At 46.6% G+C, this 23,660-nt stretch overlaps 1 protein-coding gene and 1 long non-coding RNA gene across 4 annotated transcripts in view; one reads left to right on the top strand and one right to left on the bottom strand.

Annotated features, from left to right (window-relative positions):
• Positions 1-5,752: 5,752 nt before the first annotated feature.
• The window catches only part of Osbpl2 (oxysterol binding protein like 2), a 36,425-nt gene continuing 18,517 nt past the window's right edge, over positions 5,753-23,660 (bottom strand). For all 3 annotated transcript variants that reach the window (XM_051143943.1, XM_051143942.1, XM_051143944.1), the window contains exons 7-14: positions 22,144-22,326; positions 20,508-20,615; positions 19,831-19,920; positions 16,512-16,635; positions 13,895-14,035; positions 9,972-10,095; positions 8,816-8,906; positions 5,753-6,523 (exon numbers count right to left, since the gene is read on the bottom strand). In XM_051143943.1, the coding sequence (XP_050999900.1) occupies positions 6,421-6,523; positions 8,816-8,906; positions 9,972-10,095; positions 13,895-14,035; positions 16,512-16,635; positions 19,831-19,920; positions 20,508-20,615; positions 22,144-22,326 (964 nt within the window). In that variant the 3' untranslated portion in view covers positions 5,753-6,420. The remainder of the gene's footprint in view (positions 6,524-8,815; positions 8,907-9,971; positions 10,096-13,894; positions 14,036-16,511; positions 16,636-19,830; positions 19,921-20,507; positions 20,616-22,143; positions 22,327-23,660) is intronic.
• LOC127187797 (uncharacterized) lies at positions 7,683-19,343 on the top strand. Its single transcript, XR_007830504.1, has 2 exons — positions 7,683-7,722; positions 19,223-19,343. It is a non-coding gene; the product is annotated as an uncharacterized LOC127187797 (long non-coding RNA).

Genomic DNA, 23,660 nt, shown 5'->3' with positions numbered 1-23,660 from the left:
ACCAACATATGTCTCACTACATACCCCAGATGGGCATCCAGACCTTCTTCCTGTGTAAGCCTCCTGGGTGCTTCTGGGTTTACATGTGTACTGCTATGCCTGGCATGCCCAGTTTATGCTGACACACACTCACCGTAAGAGCAGCAGAGCCCCAGTTCACCTGCACCCTTTCTCTCCTACCTTTTCCATAACATCATGTTGTGGTAGTGCGTTGTGGCCTACTTAAAGGAACTTCTCTCAATAATGGCAATTGGCTGGGTGTGGTGGCCTTTAATCCCAGCACTGGGGAGGCAAAGGCAGGTGGATCGCTGTGAGTTCGAAGCCAGCCTGTTCTACAAAGGAAGTTCAGGACAGCCAAGGCTACACAGAGAAACCCTGTCTCCAAAAACAAACAAAATAGGAATTAGTTTCCCCATGCCCTTTTAAAAAATGTATATAGAATTTTGCTTGCCTGTGTGTAGGTACAACAAGTGCAGTGAACAGAAGAGGGTGTCAGATCCCCAGAACTAGTTACAGGTTCTTGTGGCTGGGAACCAGATCTTTGTCTACTGAGCCATCCCCGTCACTTCCCACCTTTAATGGTGTGGCTGTGCCACAGCCTGTAAGTCGGAGCATGACGTTCAGGGGTTGGTCTCTTCTTCTGCCACGTGAATCCTGGGTGTGGAACCAGGGTCACTGGGCTAGGAGGCAAGTGCCTTTACCCGCTGAGTCATCTCACTGGTCCTCCCCGTGCCTTGTCATGGCTTGAAATCTCCTCCTAGCGCTAACAGTCCACGGTGTGGATGTCCCTCTGTTCACTCATGGTGAAGGACATCTTGGTTCTTGTAAGTACGTGTTAGGATTCCAGCTCCTGTAAACACCTGTGTGCAGGCTTTATGGACATAAGTGCCCTGTTTATGTAAATATGAAAGCCCGGTTGTCTCTTAGTGTGGTAGGGTTGTAATTAGCTAAGCTTCCTGCCTTCCCCTCCATGCTGGGATAGCAGGTGTGCAGCACTACACTACCGCGTATTTACTGTTCCGTTTTTGTTTTTTTGTTTTTTTTAATAGACAGTGCCCATGCAGCCTTGGCTGTCCTGGAACTTCCTATGTAGACCAGGCTGGCCTTGAACTCCAATTCACCTGGTTCTACCTCCCAAGGGCTGGGATAAGAGATGTGTTTAGTTTTCTGAGTCCCTGCCACCTCCTCTGCGTGGCCCTCGCAGTGCTCAGTGTCCACCTGCGCCATGTGTCAGGGTCATGTGGTGCTTCCCTAGGCTGGTCTCCTTATCTCAGCTCTCCAATCTATGATTTTTTTTTTTTGATGGGGTAGCAATGCTTTTGTTTGTTTTTAGTGGTGTTAGGTATACTGCTATTGTGTGACCCAGCTAGTATTTCTTAGGCATTTATCTAAGAAAAATGCAAGCTGATCTACAGGCTGGGTGTAGTGACTCACACCTGTTAATCCCAGCACTGAGGAAGGTGAGGGTTAGGGTTTCAAGCTACATAAGGAGACTTGACCACAACAGAACAAAGAGAGGGTCTGAGGAGATAGCTCAGTTGTGAAAGTACTTGCCACAAGCTCCTAACACCCACATAAAAAGCCAGGCCTAGTGCTGGGGTGAGTCCATGCAGCTCACTGCTCAGCCAGTCTAACCTCCTCACACCCTTCAAGTCCCAGAGAGGCTGTCCAAACAAGACGTATGTATGGCCCTGAGGATGACACCCAAGGCTCAACTCTGGTCTCTGCACACAAGCTAGAGGGAAAGGTGATCTCCAGAGAACACGATACAAATATCTAGTGGGTTTTGTTTTCACAATTGCCCCAAATTTGAGGCAAGCCTGATAAATGGACAAAAGGTGACATGTTAGTGCTTACTAACAGGGAAAAAACAAAAAAAATTTGGGCTCACATCCACCCACAGTGACTTTCAAATGAACTGTTAAATACGAAAACAGTCAGACCAAACCAGGTATGGTGGCTCATGCCTGTAATCCCAGCACTCAGGGGGCAGAGACAGGCAGATCTCTGTGAGTTCAAGGACAGCCTGGTCTACAAAGTGAGTCCAGGACAGCCAAGACTACACAGAGAAACCCTGCCTCAAAAACAAAAAGAAAGAAACTAGACTGAAAGGAAGGGCAGAGTCTTGGGGACAAAGCCAGGTGGGGTGGTCAGGGCTGGAGAAGCTGTGTAACAGGGCACTTACATGGTTTCTGCAGTGGGCCTTGGCAGCATGTGGCCACGCAACAGTATGGACTTGTTGGACCTTGTAGGTTATGCCTCTCAAGAAGAGGCCCCAGCTCCACCTTCAGTACTTGCTCCTTGGGTCAGACTGGCGGTGACAGGCATGGTGTGCTAACACTCTGGATCTGTGCTGACACTCCAGTTCTGTGGCTGAGCACCTGCAGCAATGGTGCCATCTGCCCAGCACAGCTGGAGCGTTCCAAGCACATGAATTCTGGAAGACCATCTGTCCCTCTGTCCACAGAGCCATGACACTGGATAAACTTCTGGGCTTCCTCCCAAGCATCCAGGCTGCCCCAGCCCAGCTGTTCTTATGGCTTCTAACAGCAACCTCTAGTGTCCAGGAGATAAGACAATTAGGCAGATCTGCTACAACTCACAAAGTCTGAACCCTCCATCCTGACATGCCACCCCTGGGTCCCCTCCCCACCAGGACAAGCCATTTTAAGACACAATTCATTTGCTAGGCCAGCTCTACAGAACAGTTGGGTACAAGGACTTGTCTGGAGTTCTTTCTAGAGAAGTCAGAATCCTGAGACAGTGAAAACTTATCCAGTGTGAAATAAATGTCAATCACAAGCCATTTCCAAGGAATATTGACTCAGGCCTGAAGGTTAACATTATATACTCAGATCTGTGCACAATCCTCCAAAACCAAACCCAGAAATGATTCTGCTAAATAAATGGTATTGACAGTCATAAAATAAACATGTCACTAGCACATTTTCTTGTCTGACATTTCCATGTGTGTAGGTGGGTGTTGATCAAGGGCCAGCCATGCATAGGCATAATATGAGGAATGCAGACACAAAACAGCCGGGTCCATGCCAAAATAGACGGCAAATGTCATCATCCTCTGTAGACTGGCTTTCTCGAACATCTGGTCAGTGCAGCTGGCTCTGAGCAGCCTAGAGCCGGATGAGTTCCACAGCACACCAAGCACATGGAAAGTAGTTAGGAACTAAGAACAGTTCTTGTGAGGTCAGCTGGCTTTGTTTTTTTTTTTTTGTTTTTTTTTTTGTTTTTTTTTTTTTTTTTTTTCCTAGACAGGGTTTCTCTGGGTAGCCTTGGTTGTCCAGGACTTGCTTTGTAGGCCAGGCTGGCCTCGAACTTACAGAGATCTGCCTGCCTGTTTCCCAAGTGCTGGGATTCAAGGTATGTGCCACCACTGCCTGGCAAGGTCTGCTGACTTAACAGGCTGCAGGTCCTCTTGTCTGGTACTAACATTAGACACAGGGAACTCTACAGGCTGAGATAGGAGGAAGCCATGGCTCTGAAGACTGCTATGCAACTCCTCCAGGTCCAAGAACTTGGGGCAGGGTAGTCCCCCTTGCTGTCAGCCAGCTCAGACATGCCTTGTACTTGCAAATACATCGCGGACCTAGGGTCCCAGCCATGCCTACTACCTGTCTAGATCATGTTACAACTTTTAGAGATGTCTCCCCACTTACTCTTGAGACAGTAAGGAGACAACACTTGCAACTCCCAACTTTCCGCAGAAGCAGAGTCTAGCAGGTGCCTTCCTTCAAGCAGCTCCCTGTAGGCTGGTTCACCAACGGAGAGAAGAGGGTTCTCAAGCTTTTCTTCTGGAAGTAGAGAGCGTATCCCCTATGCACGAGTGTGTCTCCCTGATAGTTCAACCAGCACTAGGGTGCCAGGGCCACTGGGGCTGTGTGACACCTCCTAGGAGCATGTTCAGGGTCCTGCTGAGCCTCTTCTGCACCAGACTCTGAAGTGTGACAAGGACCCTTTGACAGACGTGTGTAGTCACTGTAAGCTTTGGGAGCCTGAAAGCTATGAGTGCCAGTGGGAGCTGGCTTCCCGCTTCCATCACAGGGCTATGAAAGCAAGCTCACACATGTGTATGTGGGTGATATCTTTCCTCTTCAGAGTGCTATGCTTAGCCAAAGGATTCCTCATGTGTACTCTCCAGGACTGAAGAGCTGGATTTTGGAGCTGCATGTTCAAAATACTGAGGTACACCTGGCAAGCTCTGGCAGGATAATGTGGCTGCTGGTGACCTGGCTTCAGAGAACCACCAGTGCAATGAGATACAGCATTATTTAAATTGTTTTGAGTTACTTTTTACATAAAATACTCCAGACATGCTTATCTTCTCACCTCTAGATCTTTAATAAATCACAGTAATTTCCCTTGGCCTTGTAGGGACATTATTTAATTCTAACTTCAATTAGAGCACAAAACAAGGAGAGCTGTTTGAGATGTCTCACTGCTGACAGCTCAAGTTCCTTTTTGTTTTTTGAGATAAGGTCTCATATACCCTAGGCATGAGGGTGTCTCAAGGGACAGGACCACTCTGTAAATACCCAGGCCCCACGCAAGGCTGCGCTCACAAGCCACTGTACACAGGAGGCCATCTTTGTGTGCATCTCCATGGCAGCTTTCACAAGTGGTCCAGGGTGAGAGGTCAGAGTGGATTTCTTCATGTGTTGGTGCAGGCAGACTGCAGTGACAAACTCACTGTTTCATGCACCCGGCACACAGCTGTCCTTTCTAGCAGCCCTTTTGCCTTTCCCCCTGAATCTGGTTTAGGCAAATGCACGCAGGACCCAAGTGTGGGGGCTATGTGCATGGTAATGAACCCTTAAACACGCTGGGCCTTGCCTCAGGAGATGACATGGAGATACAAACCTACTGGCTTGTTATTTCAGACTGTTACAATCACTGGTGAGAGGTCTGTAGGCGTCATGAAATAGCTGAAGTTTGCCTTGGACTTGCATTCCTCAACCTTCTCAGCTTTCCACCTTTTGGGAGAATGAGCTCTGTGTGTAGACATGATCTAGAAAGGCAAATGACCCCCTCAAGGCACACACAGGCCGCCCTATTCTCTCAAGGCACTTTACAATCTCCTCTTGGAATATGATAAAGGCATCAACCTTCAGATGGACCTGAGCCATCTGAGGCTCTGTTAAGGGGTCTCAGTAGATACAGCAGAGATGCTAGCCCTGGAGGGCCCCTGGCTGCCACAGACACACCTGTTTTCGATTTCCACAACTATAAAATCAAGCCTTCAACCCATGTTAGCTTTTCAAAGTGTTTTAATGACAGAGGTGGTTTGGAAGCCTGGACATAGTGAGAATACCTTCTCCTTCGGAAGTACCCAATATGGTAACTCACACTCCATATGATGCATAAGTGTACATGTGTGCCCAAGCACAGGTATGTGCATACAGTAGATTGTCTTTGATGCAAAGAGCTCCACTGTGATCCTTGGTGTGACCATTTCTACATAAAGTCCATCACTTGACAGGAATGCAGAGATGGACACACCTTGTGTTAAAACAATTTTAATGACACCAGGTTAAATAGATCTTGCTTCTGGCCTCCCACTGCACACAACCGAATGTAAATTGCCTGGACTGAAACATGCATGCTGGGGAAACCAAACACAAGACTTTGGGGGGATGAGGAGGGAACACACAGGCGAGGTGAGTGAAGAAATGACCCCTCAGAGACAGGTGTGGTCCACAGTGACAGTAAAGCTGTGGGAGTGCTGTGGCAAGAGGCTGGGAGCAGCCCTGGTGGTTTCTCATCTAAGTCACAGTGTTCCTGCCACTCCGGCTTGTCACAGGGACACTTTTGTTTGGACAGTACACAGTGGTGACTATGTATTTGCTGCGCTTCAGCAGATCATTCAAGTAGTTTCAATTAAATATTTTCTAAAGTAATCTTTACCTTATTCAAGATTGGTAGAAAATACAGAATCTGGCAACTTGTCACTTCATCCCACAGATGCCCTCCACAGTAAAGAGGACCCTGGCCTACAGGTTACTTTCGAGATCCATGTCCTCTCTTCCTTGGGTGTGAAACTCTTCCAGAGACGCACACCACGGCCTTAAGAGGAGCACACAGGCCCTGCTGGTTCTTCTTCCTTACATGTCTTGTAGCAGTGTGCTGCCAGCTCAGCTGGCCTTGTGCACTTCTGTCACTGGTGAAAAGTACTGTGGAGCTCTTCTGAGGCCTCAGTGAATGTGAGGACCCAAGTGGAGCTTCATGAAGGGCTGCAACATAGTGAAGTGCTGGGCAATCAGAGGCTAAATGAAGTACTCCATCAGGTCTGAGGCTGTCTCCACGACTGTGGCCGGAGAAGCTAGCGTCTGCCACCGTGAAGCTCAGATGCTATTTGAGCAGTCCAACCTCACAGGTCTCCTCTCCTCCTGGGCTCCCAGGCCTTACTTAGTAGATGTCTGGGCAGTCTGAGAAATTACGCTCAAAGTAATCCCCTGCATATAACCAGTCAGGAGTTCCTGTATAAGGGTTGTCGCCTGGATAGAACCACCTGCAGAACACAAGGGCGGTGGTCAGCAGATGGTAGGAGCCATCTAAGTCTTCTCATAGCAGGATGTGCTATGGGGAAATGCACCCTGAGGCAACACTGCCACTAACTGTAAGCAATCACCTTCCCTGTGGCTGTGCTCATCCACACCCGACACACCATTATCTCAATACTCAACTCTCCACAGGGCTGCGCTCATGTGCATGGAGAGGGTCCCATGAAGCTGAACCTCACTAGGTTCAGTGTGCACTCCTGCAGCTGCACTCCACCAAGAGAAGTGACTAAGGCCATCAGGAGCACAGCAGGAAGCACATCCTGTGGGCACTCACAGAGGAGTGATGGATTGCTGTGTAGCTCAGTGCTTAAGCAATTTGCCTGGCACATACAAAGTCCCCCAAGCTTCCTCCTCAGCACCACAAAGAAAAAAAGTAGAAGTAAGCCTGGGTATGGTGGCGCACACCTTTAATCCTAGCACTCAGGAGGCAGAGGCAGGGATTGCTGTCAGTTCAGGCCAGCAAGTCCAAGGCTAACACAGAGAGACCTTGTCTCAAAACAAAAAAAAAAAGTAGTTTTGTTTTGTTTTGTTTGTTTGGTGAGACAGGGCATCTTTGTGTAGCCTTGGCTGTCCTGGAACTCGCTCTGTAAACCAGGCTGGCCTCGAACTCAGAGATATCACCTGCCTCTGCCTCCAAACGCTGGAATCACAGGCATGTGCCACCATGTCCGACTTGGATTATCCATTTTTAGTTACTTCTTTTAGAGACAGCGGCTCATTATACAGTTCAGGCTTGCCAGGAACCCAGGTTGGCCTCAAACTCAAGACCCTCGTGTCTCAGCTTCCAGAATGCTGGAACTGGAGATGCAAGCCACTCACTTGTTTATGTATTTAATGCTTTAGAAGAACAATGAAAGAACATTATTTTCAAATTTTTCTCTAGAACAAAGACAAATTCCAAAAACATGGACACTAAGGGCACTGTACTAAATCAGAAGCCCATGCACCAATAATTGGCTCAAAGACTGGCACAGTGGCACAGGGGTGGAGTGTCTGCCACACACACAAGGCTCTGGCTTCCATTTTCATCGCAGCACAAAAGGGATGAGGGTGGAACAAAGACAGAAGAAAAACTTGTTTTAAAATTTCAGCCCTGGGGGCTGGAGAGATGGCTCAGAGGTTAAGAGCACTGACTGCTCTTCCAAAGGTCCTGAGTTCAATTCCCAGCAACCACATGGTGGCTCACAATTAACCATCTATAATGAGCTCTGGTGCCCTCTTCTGGTGTGTAGATGTACTTGTAGGCAGAACATTGTATATGTAATAAAAAATCTTTAAAACAAAACTTCAGCCCTGCCAGGCAGTGGTAACACACACCTATACCCCCATTGTGGCACACCTGGATTCATATCGTGGGTAGGGGTAGGGTGGGGGGTGTGTACAGAGGCAGGTAGATCTTTGAGTTTGAGGCCAGCCTGGTCTGCAGAGTGAGTTGCCAGCCACGGCTGTACAGAGAATCCTGACTCTAAAAACAAAACAAAACAAAACAAAAGCAGTAAACAAACAGAAACCCTGCCCTCTATCATTCAAACTGGTTGTTAATATGACCTAGAGATAAACACCACAAGGAATGGAGCCTAGCAGGCTCAGCGACACACAAACCTGCTCTCTCAGCTACTCTGCAGCCTGGGACTGGGAGCTGCTTGAGTTCAAGACTGCATAACAGTGAAGCCCATCTTAGTTTTTCAAAACAGGGTTTCTCTGTGTAGCCTTGGCTGTTCTGGACTGGCATTGTAGACCAGGCTGGTCTTGAACTCACAGGGATCCACCTGCCTCTGCCTCCCGAGTGCTGGGATTAAAGACACCCCACCTCAGGGCTGCCAGCCTGGCACCACAGAACATGGGGGTAGGGAACCTGTGCGTGCATCGCTTTACCATCATGTACACATGTGAGGGCAACATCAAAGCCCTCACCAATTGTTTAAGTGAACAGCTGGGTTCAGGCTGTATTTGTCTTTAAACTAGCCATATTTGAAAAAACCATTTTGGGTCAAATATGCTGTGAAAAAGGACAGCAAGGCTGAGGTGACCTGTCTTCTGTAACAGTCAACTTCCAGCAAATGGTTTTAAGCAAGGTAGGTGTTAACCAGACACCCCAACATACATGGTTGAGTCACACAGCACCATAGTAGCAACCCCCAGATTGCTCCTACTTAGCCAAGGGCAGGACAGCAAAGAGGGTATACGCTGGTACTACCTATGATGTGATTGTGGCCTCCTAACTGCCTGTTCCAACTCACCTGGTCCGCCACTCTGCTTCCTCTTTGGCACGCTCTTTTCTGGCTTCTCTCTGTTTTTCCTCTAGCCGCTCCTTCTCCTGGCTGGCCAGATCTAGATACAAGCAAACACTTGAAGCTTCTGTTATGTCTGAGATGTCAGACTCCATCTTGACCCCTAGAGAACCTGTTCCACTTTGACTACAAAGTGTGAGGCATGAACTTTGGCTCCCGCTGGATGTGTGAAGAAGGCCCTTCCCCAGGACAAGCAGAGAGGGAGGCATCACACTGGACTACAGCATAACTCCAAGTGTGGTCTGTGATGTGCTGGGTAGCTTAATGGCCAAGTGGGAAAGCAAGTATCTGGAACAGTGAGCTCACAGAACCCCAAATCTATTTGCTATAAAAGACAGACCTACTGAACCCTCACCTTGCAGGACAAACTGTGGCAGGGGGTGAATTCTGAGGGAGGAGCACCACCTGCCCAGCATGGGTCAGAGTGGAGAGTAACCTCCAGACGTTCAGGCCTGTCTCTCTGCCCCAAGCATAGGCATCCCTAGCAAAGAGCTTTGCTGGTCTTTGGTCTAGCTCAGCAGGCAGGAAGCACAAAGCACCCTGAGAACCTGAGCAGGCTCACTGGGAGTGGCTGCCTGGTCCTGGGTAGAACGAGATGTCCTGCAGTGACTCTGCACACGTGAAGTCAGCCCTGAATGCAAGCGCTCCACCTCTGAGCCACTTCTCCAGCTTTGGAAATGCAACTTTAACACCCACTGAATTAAACAATAAAGTTTTGCAGTTTGTATTTTGTTCATTTTTTAAAAACTGTTGCTGTTTTGACACATGGTCTCACAGGTGGCCTCCAGTCTACCCTGGAACTCACTATGCATCCGAGACTGGCCGGAGCTTATATCGACCCTCTTGCCTCAGTCTCTCACTGCTGGAATATAATGGGTCTGTGTCACCACACCTGGCTCATTCATCCTTAATTTAACTTTAACATTTTACAAAGGACTGGTCTGTGGCAAGCTGGAAGTTAATTTGTTTACCACGTTTCACTGCCCTGTAAAGCACTGTCCTTGGAGGGCAGCACACTATTAGCCTGGATGAAGGGTCTAGGCATCCTTCTTTCAGAGAACCCCAAACTCACCCACACAGCCTCTGGCGAGGGCCCAGCACTTACCCATATTGCCATTCTCCATGCCGCGGATGTCAGGGCGGAGGCGGCAGTCTGTGGGTGGCAGGGTCTTCTCCATGCCTGACTCCAACTCATTGAGACTCACAGTGAAGCTGGTAAAGTTGTACATCTGCAGGAGAAACCCAGAAGCACTGTTGGGAGATGGCTTCAGGAAGATAATCCATGGGTGCCCTAAACCACTGCCAGTCATGTGTCACCTGCTCAATAGAAGGGCAATTGTGTCCTATTCAGCAAAGACCTTACCCTGACTTCTGAGGTGTCCGTCTGCTCAGTCAGTATGTGTTGAGTGCCTGAGAGGGATCTACAGTTGAGTACACCTGAGGCAGAACTGCCGTTTGCTGCGCACATGGCACCGCTCAGCTTGCTTTACAGCCTTCCCAGGCCTTGACGCCTCTGCTCTTCCTATTGGCCTTCTCTTTCTTGCCATCATCTATGAGGCTGTGGCTCTAAGGGCTACAAGGAATGTAAAATTCACCCCTGCTTAAGTGACTATGTCGGTAAAAACAACGGCAGATCTGTCAGGATCCCTGAGCTTGACTGCCACAGCACCTGAGAAGAGTGTTATGGAGTGTGTGTCTGGCTCTCCAACACGGTCCTCAGGTGGGCAGAGCTCATACCTGACTTTCTTTAGAACCGTGCCCTGGAACCACCGTGTCCAGTACCCTCAATAGGTAGTGGTGCCTGTGAGTGTGCATTCTGCCTTGCCAGGCCATTTCTACTACCCCAGATCCACCAAACCCTGGTAGGCATGTGGGACTAGACCAATACACTGAACCAAAAAGGAACAAGAATTAATCTTAAAAAGAATTTCCTTGAACTATGCATAGGTTTTATTCTTCTAAAAACAATTTAGAGCCGGGTGTGGTGGCGCTCACCTTTAATGCCAGCATTGGGGAGGCAGAGGCAGGCGGATTGCTGTGAGTTCAAGGCCAGCCTGGTCTATAAAGCCAATCCAGGACAGCCAGGACTACAGGAGAAACCCTGTCTCGAAAAACAGTGAGCAGCATCCTCCATTGACTCTGCATCAGTTTCTGCCTAGTCTTTCCTCAGTAATAAGCTGTTACCTGGAAGTGTAAGCCTCTCCTTCCACATTAGTTTTATCTCAGCAATAAAAGCAAACGAATAAGGCAACATAGTCAAGGTAACTGAGCCACTTTGTTCTCTTTATACTTATTTATTCGTGGTTGTGCATGTGCCATTATGTGTGTGCACGCACATGCATGTAGATCAGAGATCAGCCTGTAAGCACTGATCCCTTCCTTCCACCATGTGTTCCAAGGGTCAAACTGAAGTTGTCAGGTCTCACCTACTGAGCCATGTCACTGCCTACCCCTGCAAACACACAATTTGGCATAGTGCTAGGGACAGAATTTAGAGCCTTATTTGTATATGCTAGGCACTGATGGACCAAAGTAACTTCATTTTGTCTAACATTTTCATTTCTGTATTTGGGTGACCTATTCTTGAACTCTGGATTTAGAAAAACCCACAAAGATATAGAATTACCAACTAGCCAGAAAATAAGAAAGTACTAAGATTTCTCAAGAGTTAATCTTTAAAAGTTAATTATTCGTGGGTTGATAATGGACTTGTACCAGATAAATATCAATTCATCATATCAATCAGTTCAAGAAATAATCAATAGGATGCTTGCCAAACTAGAAATCCACTTACTTGCTTTCTTGCTCACTACAATCCACAAAAAGTTCTTTCCTACTTGTACTCAGGACTCACACCTGATCTGCTGTGTCAGTGACAGTGTGGGTCCAGCTTAAGCTGAACAGTCAATAAACAAGACCCTTGTGTGTCTGCATGCAAATCAGCTCCTAGTGTTGATTGGGGTTTCATTTAAGCCCGGCACAACAGCACTCTATCCCTAAGCTATATCACAAGCCTGGGAGCCCCCCTTTAAAAATGTTTTGGTTTTGTTTTTCAAGACAGGGTTTCTCTGTATATCCTTGGCTATCCTAGACTCCCTTTGTAGGCCAGACTGGCCTCCGCCTCCCAAGTCCTGGGATTAAAGGCGTGCACCACTCATTTTTTGTTTTTGTTTTTTGTTTGTTTTTGTTTTTGAGACAGGGTTTCTCTGTGTAGCCCTGGCTGTCCTGGAACTTAGTCTGTAGATCAGGCTGGCCTCCAGCTTAAGAGATCTACCTGCCTGTGCCTCTTGAGTGCTGGGACTAAGTGCACCACCACCACCTGGCTTTACTTATTGTTTATTTATTTATTTAGAGACAGGGTCTTACTATGTAGCTCTGGTTGTTCAGGAACTAATTTTGTAGGCTTACAGTTTAAGACCAAGCCTCAAACTACCAGAAGATCCACTTGCCTCCTCTTCCTTGTGATTAAAGGCATGTACTACTACAACTGGCTAAATTTTGTTTGTTTCCTTTTTGTTGTTGTTTTGCTTTTTTTTTTTTTTTTTTTTAATTTCCAAGACAAGGTTTCTCTGTGTAGCCTTGGCTGTCCTGCATTTGCCCTCAAACTTACAGAGATCCACCTGCATCTGCCTCCCTGAGTGCTGGGATCACAGGCGTGTGCCATCACTCTTGGCTCATCTTACTTATTTATTTAAATTACATGTATGTGTGTATACCTATGCACAGGAGTGTACACAGGTATGCTCAGAGACAAGAGGTGTTAGACATCCTGGAGTTGGAGTTACAGCCAGCTGTGAACTACCAGACACGGTGCTGAGTTCTGAAATCAGGGCCTCTGGAAAAGCAGCAATCATGCTGAAGGCTAAGCCATCTTGATGCAGGATATTTGATTCCAGTGCGAATCCTGAGATTGTGAAGTGTAAAAACCTCTTTTTTGTTTGGTGTGGTTGAGCCTTAACATACACCTTTAATCCAAGAGCTTTCTGTACACAGATTTAATAAAGTTAAATTAACCCTAAGTCATGAGGTTGAACAAGAAACCAGTTGACAGGGATTAAAGGATACAAGGGACTTTGAGTTGAAGGGTATTTAAGACAGTGTGGATAAGAAGAGAGGCTTTTGAACTTTGAGCTAGCAAGCTTTTGGCCTTGGGCTTTTAGCTTTTGGTTTTTCCTCTGGGACCTGAGCTGAGCAAGAAGGTCAGATGGGTGCTTTCTCTGCCTCTCTGAGCTAGCAGGTTTTCACCCCAGCATCTGGCTCCTGAGTATTGGTAAAATAGAATGTTTGGGATTTTCATTTTATAAAATAACACCATCTCTCCAGCCCCTGGAGCACTCCCTCTTTTAAGATTCATTTATTTATTATTATGTATACAGTGCTCTGTCTGCATGCAATGCCTGCACACCAGAAGAGGGTGCCAGATTTTATTACAAATAGTTGTGAGCCATCATGTGGTCACTGGGAATTGAACTATGACCTTTGGAAAAGCAGGCAGTGCTCTTAATGTCTGAGCCACCTCTCTAGCACCCTCTTTTTTATGTTTAATATTTTTAAAAAATATGTATTAGTGTTTTGCTTGCATGTCCGTCTATGTGAGGGTGTCATGTCAGATCCCCTGGAACTGGAGTTATAGACAGTTGTGAGTTGCCATGTGTGTAATGGGAATTGAACCCAGGTCCTCTGGAAGAGCAGTCAGTGCTCTTAACTGCTGAGCCATCTCTCCATCCCCATGAAGCTCTCTGTTAATGTGATGTGGTCAGGACAGAGCTCTGAAGGCATAATAAGCACTAGTGTGCTTAGTAGAAGGACAGGTGTGGAAAACAGGGAGCACCAATGCTGTATGAATTCTGCATCAAGATACCAGTGCTAGGTAGACTGCCATACATGATCCTCAGGTTCCACCTAGGCAATGCAGTAGCACAAGTCACTGTCAGGCTGGATCATGGCACAGGTTCAAGGTAGCTCTAGGGAGTAAGGGCCCTTAGACTGTAGGCATGTCATGGATCCTCAGAGAGGGGTGACACACACCTGAGCCGAGTTGGGGGGGCGGCTGTTGATCCTCCAGAGTAGCTTACTTCCAGGGATGATTTGCACCGTCTCTTGGGCCACAGGAACACCATCCGCCATATTGCCAGGCACATCACTGTTAGCTTTCTCAGGACCATCATCCTGAAACACAGGACACCTCAGTACAGGTTGAAAGAACAGGAGGTCCACACACTGTCCTCCCTGACACATGCCTGGCCATGTGCCTGCCCTCCTTCTGGACCCATGACACATCATCTGTGACAGAAGGCCTCCTGGTGCCGTCTGTTCACCAACCAAAAGCAGTTCTCCTGAGCAAGCTCATGAGCCCATCCCATTTCAACAGACAGCTGTCTGCTTTGCCTTTAAAGCCAGCTATAGGGTGCAGCTGAGGAGGGAGAACACCAGGGATAAAGGACGAACGCTTGGAGCCCTCCTACCTGCCAACAGCAAAGCCGCCTGAGCCTGGACAGCTAAGGTGGGCACTTTCTGCTCAATGACAGATGACACAAGGGAGCAATAAAGTGGTGAAAATGCAACAGATTGAACACTCTAAATGAAATTTTGTTTTATTTTATTTTTAAAAGATTTATTTATTGGGGCTGGAGAGATAGTTCAACAGTTAAGAGCACTGACTACTCTTCCAGAAGACCTGTGTTCAATTCCCAGCACACATATGGCAGCTCACAGCTGTCTGTAACTCCAGGTCCAGGGGCTCTGACACCCTGACACAAACATACATGCAGGCAAAACACCAATGAACATGAAATAAAAATAAATTATCTTTTCTTTTTTTTTTTTTGGTTCCTCAAGACACAATTTCTCTGTGTGTAGCCCTGGCTGTCCTGGACTTATTTTGTAGACCAGGCTGACCTCGAACTCACAGAGATGCAACTGCCTCTGCCTTCCAAGTGCTAGGATTAAAGGCATGTGTCACCACGCTGGGCAGTAAGTTACCGTTTTAAAGATTTATTTCTTTATTATGTATACAATGTTCTACCTGCATGCCAGAAGAAGGCACCACATCTCATTATACTAGATGATTATGAGTCACCATGTGGTGGCTGGGAACTGAATTCAGGACCTCTGGAAGAACAGCCAGTGCTCTTAACCTATGAGCCATCTCTCCAGCCCCAAGTTTTTCTTTTCTTTTTTTTCTTTCTTTCTTTCTTTTTTGAGACATTCTCACCGTGTAGTTCCTGGATGGCTAGGAACTTGCTCTGTGGAGCAGGCTGCCCTGGAACTCACAAACCTCCCATGTTTGTCCCTGGAGTGTACTACAACACTGGTGAAATTTTCCTTTTTAAGAAAATGAAATTATGGGCTGGAAAGATGGCTCAGAGGTTAAGAACACCGGCTGCTCTTCCAAAGGTCCTGAGTTCAATCCCCAGCAACCACATGGTGGCTCACAACCATCTATAATGTGATCTCTTGCCCTCTTCTGGCCTGCAGGTGTATTTGCAGAGAGAACATTGTATACATAATAAATGAATGAATGAATGAATGAATGAATGAATGAATGAATGAAATTATTGGGCTGGAGAGAAGGCTGAGAGGGTAAGAGCACTGGCTGCTCTTCCAGAGGTCCTGAGTTCAATTCCCAGCAACCATATGGTGGCTAATAGCCATCTATAATGAGATCTGGTGTCCTCTTCTTGCCTGCAGGCATACACGCAAGCAGAACATGGTATACGCAATAAATACATTTTTATGGGCAGTGGTGGCTGGTGCACGACTTTCGTCCTAGCACTTGGGAGGCAGAGGCATGTGGATCTCTGAGTTCAGGGCCACTCTAGTCTTACACAGGGAGTTCCTGTACAGCCAAGGCCACACAGAGAAGCCCTGTCTTGGAAAAAACATAATAAATAAAATAATCACCAGGTGGTGGTAACACACACCTTTAATCCTAGCACTTGGGAGGCAGAGATAGACAGCTCTTGGAGTTTGAGGCCGACCAGGCTGCCTGGTCTACAGAGTGAGTTCCAAGACAGCCAGGGCTACACAGAGAAACCCTGTCTTGAAGAACAAGCAAACAAATAAATAAAAGTATCATAAAAGGTGTCCAACACAAATATACAACATAAAAAACATACCTGCATGAAGTGGAACATTTTTGTTAAATAAATAGCAAATCTCTCCAGTTTAGAACATCCTGGTTTTTTTTTTTTTTTTAAATCTAGAAAGTCTGAGACCTCTTTTGAACTATCACTTTTCATTTTAATTTTGCTTAAGAATAACTCATAGTCATCAGCATTCAAAATTCTTAGAGGAAAGTCTTTGCCAGTACTTCCTGACTGCTGAATATATTACTGAGAACTCAGAGCTGGAAAAACAGAAATGAAATGCACTTGACTTCTTAAATAGGTCTCAGCTAACTTAGGCAAAACAAGAGAGATTTATTACAAAGGACTATGTGGAAAGACTTGCTTTCCTTTATAAGCTTCCAGCTTATTAAAAAAAAAAAAAGCCACAACATAATCAAAATAATCAAATACCCCTGCCCTAACCCTAACCTAGACAGGAGACAGTACCGTCTGGACAGACTGCCCGACCCACCACATATACATGCCTCCCGGCTGAGGCCCCAACTTCACCAGGGTCAGCTGGAATGTGCACTCACCGTCTTGGCCTTCCTGGCATGGTCACTTCTCTTCTCGTGCTTCTTAAATGACTCATATGAAGCAGGATCTATGCCCCACAAGCATTCTGTCCACTTGCCATATATTATAAAGAGCTTCTTCCTGCTGCAGTAGAGGAGTTAAAACAGAGTTAAGAACAACCTTCTACAGGGCAGCATCTTAGTGCTGACCTGTGTGCTCCCTTCTGCCACACTGTCTATGTTCTGGGACATCACAGAGGAAGAAACTCTGTGTTTCAGAACCCCACTCATACTGCTGGAGAGAAAGTAACCCTATCCCTGATGCCAAACAGAAAATGAGGGCACAGAAGCCTACACAGTCCTCAGGGCCTTAGGAAGCAGGGAAAGCACAAACATTCTTAAGTGTAAAGCTGTGGCAGGCCCTCGGCTCGGGTAAGTGCTCTGAGCCTCACCCCACAACCTGCGTTGTTTGATTTTAATACACAGGATTCTCATGTTCTGCAAGTCTTTCAGACCTTTTTCTATCAACTGTATCCATAACACCTCCCAAGATCACATGATAGAGTTGGAGCTGGAAAGATGGCTCAGCGGTTAGAACACTGTCTGCTCTTCCAGAGGTTCTGAGTTCAATTCCTAGCCACCACATGGTGGCTCACAACCAACCATCTATAATGAGCTCTGATGCCTTCTTCTGGTATGCAGATATACACGCAAGCAGAACACTGTATACATAATAAATAAATAAATAAATCTTTAAAAAAAAAAAAAAACATGATAGAATTGCTTTCTCTTTGGTTATCACCTGCTCTCCTCATCCAATCACAGTCCTGGAAAACTCCACATACAGCCAAAGACTCTGCCTCATGCCAAAAGGAACACAGCCCATTCAGGATAGGACAATTTTTTCCTTTTGCCACTGTCTGGGAAGAGCACAAGGTGGCCACATGCTCCTTGGAGAGTTGCCTTGACAGGACAGTGCCACCAGGAGGACACATGTATGTGGGTAGGCGCTTGCAGAGCAGGTACATGTGAACTCAGAACTCCACACCCAGCTACTAGGCAACCTTTTTTGTTGTTGTGTTGTTGTTGTTTGTTTTTTGAGACAGGGTTTCTCTGTTACACAGAGCCCTGGCTGTCCTGGACTCTCTTTGTAGACCAGGCTGGCCTCGTACTCAAAGGATTGCGCCTACCTCTGCCTCAAGAGTGGTAAGATTAAAGATGTGTGCCACCACGCCTGGCAACAACTTTTTAAAAATTATTTTATTTTTATATTATATGCATTATGTTTTGCCTGTATGTATGTCTGTATTAGGGTACTGGACCCAACACAGGGTGAGCTGCCATGTGGGTGCTGGGAATTGAACCCAAATCCTCCAGAAGAGCAGCCAAGTGCTCTGAGCCATCTCTCCAGCCCCTAGCAGGCAACTCTTTAACTCCAAGGAAAAAGTATGCTTGGGGCTGAAGAGAAGGTTCAGTGAGAACTTGCTGCATAAGCACAAGGACCCAATTTCAGATCCCCAGAACACACAAAAGCTGGATAGTAACACTGCTCTGGGGACGCAGACGCAGAGCCAGCTACCCAGATGATCAAGCCAAACCAGTGATCTTCAGATTCAGTGAGACCCGGTCTTAAAAAAAAAAAAAAAAAAAGACAAAATGATAGAGGAAAATTCCCAATACGACTCCTGGCTTCCATAAGCATATTCTTTTTTTTCCATTTATTTTATTTTATTTTTTTCATATGCATATTCATAAACATGTATACAACTCACATGTACAAACATGTGCACACATTAAAAAAAAAAAAAAAAAAAAAAAAAAGGAAAAGTGCGCTTGGATCCAGGATGCAAAACCAACAGGTCTGAAACAGTCTGATTTTGAGCCAATGAGACCATGAGCAGGCCAGTCTCTGAAAAGCCTTAGTGCCCTTGGTTACCTACCTATGACCAAGATAGGATGTGTGTCCTTTACAGCACACGCCTCATTAATATACAGGTTGTCTGAACACATGGGCTTCTGGTTTCCAAGAGGCAGGCAGAGAGAACAAAGGCATTGTTTTTAAGTTAAGACTATATGTCAACCGCATCAAAGACTCTCTTGGCATTGTTACTGAAGGGGAGCTAGCGATAAGTAAAAATTTGAGATCTAGAACATAATTTTACCAAAGGGAGAAAAATCACTACTGGATATTTTCTAAACAAAAATCTCCATACGGCCCTGGCTTACAGAGTGGAATGATGCAGGCACATGAACAATGGATACCCATGTGCTTTGCTGATATGTAAAATAGGTGCCCACAGGGAGGAGATTCCTGGTCAAGAGATCTCAGCTTTGGGCTGGAGAGATGACTCAGAGGTTGGGAGCACTGGCTGCTCTTCCAGAGGTCCTGAGTTCAATTCCCAGCAACCACATGGTGGCTCACAACCATCTATAATGAGATCTGGTGCCCTCTTCTGGTGTGCATGAAGACAGTGTACTCATATACATAAAATAAATAAATCTTAAAAAAAAAAAGAGAGAGAGAGAGAGATCTCAGCTTTGTTTGTAAAACTGCAGCACTAGAAGTACACCGGGCCATGTGGGCTATCACCTAGCACTTAGGAGGTGGATGCAGGACTGTAAGGCTGATGCCAGCCTATGGTGCATAGCAAGACTATCTCAAAAACAAAGCAAGGGGCTGGAGAGATGGCTCAGATGTTAAGAGCACTGACTGTTCTGTTATTCTTCCAAAGGTCCTGAGTTCAATTCCCAGCAACCACATGGTGGCTCACAACCATCTATAATGTGATCTAATGCCCTCTTCTGGCCTTTGAGCACTGTATACATAATAAATAAAATCTTTTTTTAAAAAAATGTGGGGAAGAAAAGCCACATTATCCCTGAGTAAAAATGTTTTATTTTTAAGGCTCACTTATCTTCTTCCTCCAGAGGGAACAAGCTCCATCCACTCTCCTATCACCAGAAGACACATTCAAAACTTACCTTAAAAAAATAAAATAAAATAAAAAATAGAAAGAAAGAAAAAAGAGCTGGGCCAGGCGTGGTGGAGCACACCTTTCATCTCGGCAGAGGCAGGCAGATCACTGTGAGTTTGGGGCCAGCCTGGTCTACAAAGCGAGTCCAGCACAGCTAGGGCTACAGAGAAACCCTGTCTCAAAAAACCAAAAAAGGAGGAGGAGGAAGAAGAAGAGGAGGAGGAGGAGGAGGAGGAGGAAGAGGAGGAGGAGGAGGAGGAGAACTGGCATCGTTTCCACTGTGAATAGACATCATTGCCTAACCACATCTGGTACAGCACTGGCCATGGTAGACCACACCCAGCAGCACCAATGAGTAGACCTACTTTTTGTCTTGAATGTAGCCTTCTACTCTGTGAAGTTCCTTCCCAAACAGTCCACATGGCTTGAAGTGAAGTATACACTTGTCTCCAGTTCTGTGGGAACAAATGCAGGCATTAGTTCATGATGAGAAATGTCTAGTAAAGCTTCAGGGGAAAGTAGGAAAAGGAGGCCATGAGGGATGGATGCACCATAAGGAGCCTTTGCTCGGTGACAGAAAGGCTCTGAAACTGACTTGCCCAACTGGGTAATGTACTACACTATCCCTTCAGGCCCATTTAGAAAACAGGTGAACTGTATGATTTATAAACCACTTATCACTAAAGTGTTAACAAGCAAAACCAATGAGTCCTAAGCTTCCGGCTCTAAGTTTTACCCAGCACTGACACTACTTAGTGCCTTTTACATTGTCACAGATATTAACAACAGTAATAAAAACCAATCAATCAACGTGGGCATTCCTGATTATCTCAACACTAGACAGAACTAAATCTAGCCAGATACAATGCCTAGGAGCCCCATACAGGAAGGACTCAAGTTGAGGGATGGACATAAAGGGCTAAAAGTCCAGAGAGAAGGAATGCAGACAGCGGCAGCTCCCTTCAGGTCAGTTGGTTCATCCTAGCCTGTCACCTACAGCTCAGAACCACCACCATCCCACGTACACAGAGGGACCTGTCACCTGTGATTCAGGATCTCCACTATCCCGTACTGTTCGATCCACAGCTGCCCAAGGATGACATTGTGTACACAGCAGGTGGGGTTGGTCCAGGTGTAGGCTTCATTGTGTCTGTGAAAACACAAAAAACAAGTCAGGGACATGAAGCCCAGAACTTGGGTGACCCAGAAGGCATGACCAGGCAAAACCAGACCACAACTGCCTGGAAGCAAAACAGTGCTTTGAAGTCTTTCCAGTGCAGGCTATTTAGTTAGCATGCATCTGAAATTTATTTTTCTTTTCCTTTGTAGCATCAACAATGCTTTCTACTTAAATGTCAAGACAAGTTAATAAGCAATAAAAGGAAACTAAGACAAAAGAGAGACAGCTCTCTTGTGAAGCTGCCCAGAAGAAAGGCGCTCTAGAGAAGCACAGGCCTGAGCCACAGCCTGGCTGTGCGGAGTGTAGGAGAGGGCTGCCATTGTCAACAGCACCCCACACTCCTCACCCTTTCAAATGACTCTGCCCCAAGGAAAAATCTCACAGTACAAAACGCAGCGGCACCTAGACCTGCGCATGGGAGGCTGCCTCTAACAGCAGAACTGTCTTGACACAGGACGGCTGAGGAAATCTAGACTCTGTCAAAAGGCAGAACCCAAGCATCTTCCTCAAAAACATTTCTAGCTTTCCAATTCTCCCCACCTCAACTCCCAAAGCAAATACTGTCATGACACAGGTTAAGCAGTGGGATGTTCACCACAGGGGCTTCCTCATGAACCTGCCTCAGTGTTCATGGGAAGATGTTCAGGGACAGCCCCTAGGTTCTTGTTGTTAGTTGAGAGAAGGTCTCTCTAAGTATGTAGTTTGATTGCCCTAGAGCTCATTATGTAGACCAGGCTTGGCCTCAAACTCAGACAGATCCATCTGCCTAAGTGTGTTAAACTACACCCAGCCTGCCCCTAGGTTCTCAAACTGACTGGCAAGTGGCCAGTGCAGATCAAATTCTACACATATGCTCCCCTACAGCATGGTCCTATTAGAGACCTGCCGTAGCAACTAAACCCTGGGCTGTGGGCACTGCAGTGGGTTTCAAGCTCTAGCGTGTGCTGGAGATTTTCTCTGGCTGAGTATCTCTGATGGGAGCTGGGCTGCACAGCCTCTAAGTGGGCTCTCCAGTGGCCCTCATCTCCAGGCACTCAACTTCATTTCTGCAAACACATAGGCCTGTGTGACCATCAGCAAGCAGGTATGTTTGGCTGCAGGGGAGCTTTGGGTTCCTCTGACTAAGGAAGGAGAGCACCCTACTCTGAAAAGGCCGGCAGAGGGAGTCTATGACCGAGAATGAAGCTCTTGCTGACCCAGGGCCAGTCTGTCTTATGTGCAGCCTGGAGGTACAGCGCTAAGCTAAGCACTTGGCTATAGGGCTGTCATGAAGCAATGATTGATGGCTAGAGGGAGTGGTCCCAATCAGTGTATGAGAGGGTGTGTAACTCATCCTCTCCTCACCAGGAAGCCAACCAGAAGAAATGCTGCTGGCAGAAAGGCTTTCAGCCCACAAAAGGTCAGGATCGCCCCAAAAAGAAGCCTTGAGACATGGAAGCCATACCTGCCTCCCAGTCAGAGCAGGGGACTCTGGCCCTTGCTTGCTCTTGTCACTCACTTGAGAAGCTCCAGTGTGATGGTCCCCCGGGGCTCTGCTTCAACACTCTTGCCCCAGAACTTCAGCTTTGGGTAGATGGAACCGTGGAACATGAAGTCTTGGTTGAGACCTTCTGAATAAAATGCACTAATAGGAGGGTGGTGACTGACCTGCTCAGATATAAATCTGAACCCTAAGTCTTCCCTGGGTCCAAAAATGAAAATGGCAGGGAAAGAGAAAAAGTAACATTAATGACAGCAATAACAAAGGCTGCCAGCTCACCTGCCAGCTCCATCAAACACTTGGCATGCCCCGCCCTCTCCTAGCAGCTGTTCTAGGCCCAGGAGCCTCTGGCTGTGATAGGCAGCAGAAACGCCCAGCACAACGCCTCAGATGGCACATCTGGCCATCCACCATTACTCTAGAGTACAGCTGCCCACTGCCACACAAACTTACTGAGAGGCGCCTCCATCTGTCCTGCTGCTTATCCCACTGACACCTGAAACTCACAGCCACCAGTCAGGCGGGGCTCAGACACAGGGTACCCAATCGCAAAGTCTCATTTCTGTTTCCCAGGACTGACTCCTAATGCAGGAAGCCCATGAAGGGTGTTCCTCTGCCCACCTCTGTGCAGGCTCCCAGAACTGCTATGATGAAGTGTCTTAGATCCCAAAATATTCCTGGCCAGGAAATAGGACTTTAGCAGACTCCCTTATTCAATAAAAATGTCAGTTTTTAATTGTTCCGGAACTATGAATACACCTACAGTTGTAGTCATTAAGAATTATAAAAGCTAAACCACATAATTACTAACTTAGCTGGAATCAGAATTCCCAATCATTACAGAGGAAGGAAAGTTGAAAAATTAGATTTTAAAAGGTTGCCTGCCAAGGTATGTAATCTACAAAATGAATACTTGTCTAAGAAAAGCAGATGTATTTTTAGCTGTTCAAGAGGGATATGAAGAGATGAAAGATGGTGTGCACAGCCTGGTCTGTACACAGCCTGGTCTGTGCAGTGGGCCTCTTAGTGTCAGGGAAGCTCAGTGCACAGACACCAACAAGCAGCCTGGAGAGAAACACATGCCAAGCTGAGTGTGAGGGAGTTTTCCTGGCGCTCAGCCTCTGAATTAAACTCAAGTCAGGTTAAGCGTCCCGTCTTCTGTTCAGCAGTCCAGGCTATTCCTATTTTCCTATTCTCCCACATCTATATGGCTGCTGTTTTTCTTTTCTGTTTGCAGAGACAGGTTCCCACTATGTAGCCCACGCTGGCCTGGAACTTACAATCCTCCTGCCTAAGCCTCCTGAGTGCTAGAATTTAGAGGTTGTGCCACCATGCTTAACTTATACAGCTCTTTTTTTTTTTTTTAATCCCCCAAAAATGTTCTCTATCTTATTTCTTTTTTTCTTTTTGGTTTTTGAGACAAGACTTCTCTGTGAAGCCCTGGCTGTCCTGAAACTCACTCTGTAGACCAGCCTGGCCTCAAACTCAGAGATCTGCCTGTTCCTGCCTTTTGAGTACTAGGACTAAAAGTGTGC

Source organism: Acomys russatus, chromosome 4, assembly GCF_903995435.1.
Source record: "Acomys russatus chromosome 4, mAcoRus1.1, whole genome shotgun sequence".
In the NCBI taxonomy this organism is placed as follows: domain Eukaryota; kingdom Metazoa; phylum Chordata; class Mammalia; order Rodentia; family Muridae; genus Acomys; species Acomys russatus.
This window is presented reverse-complemented; position numbering and strand designations above follow the sequence as displayed.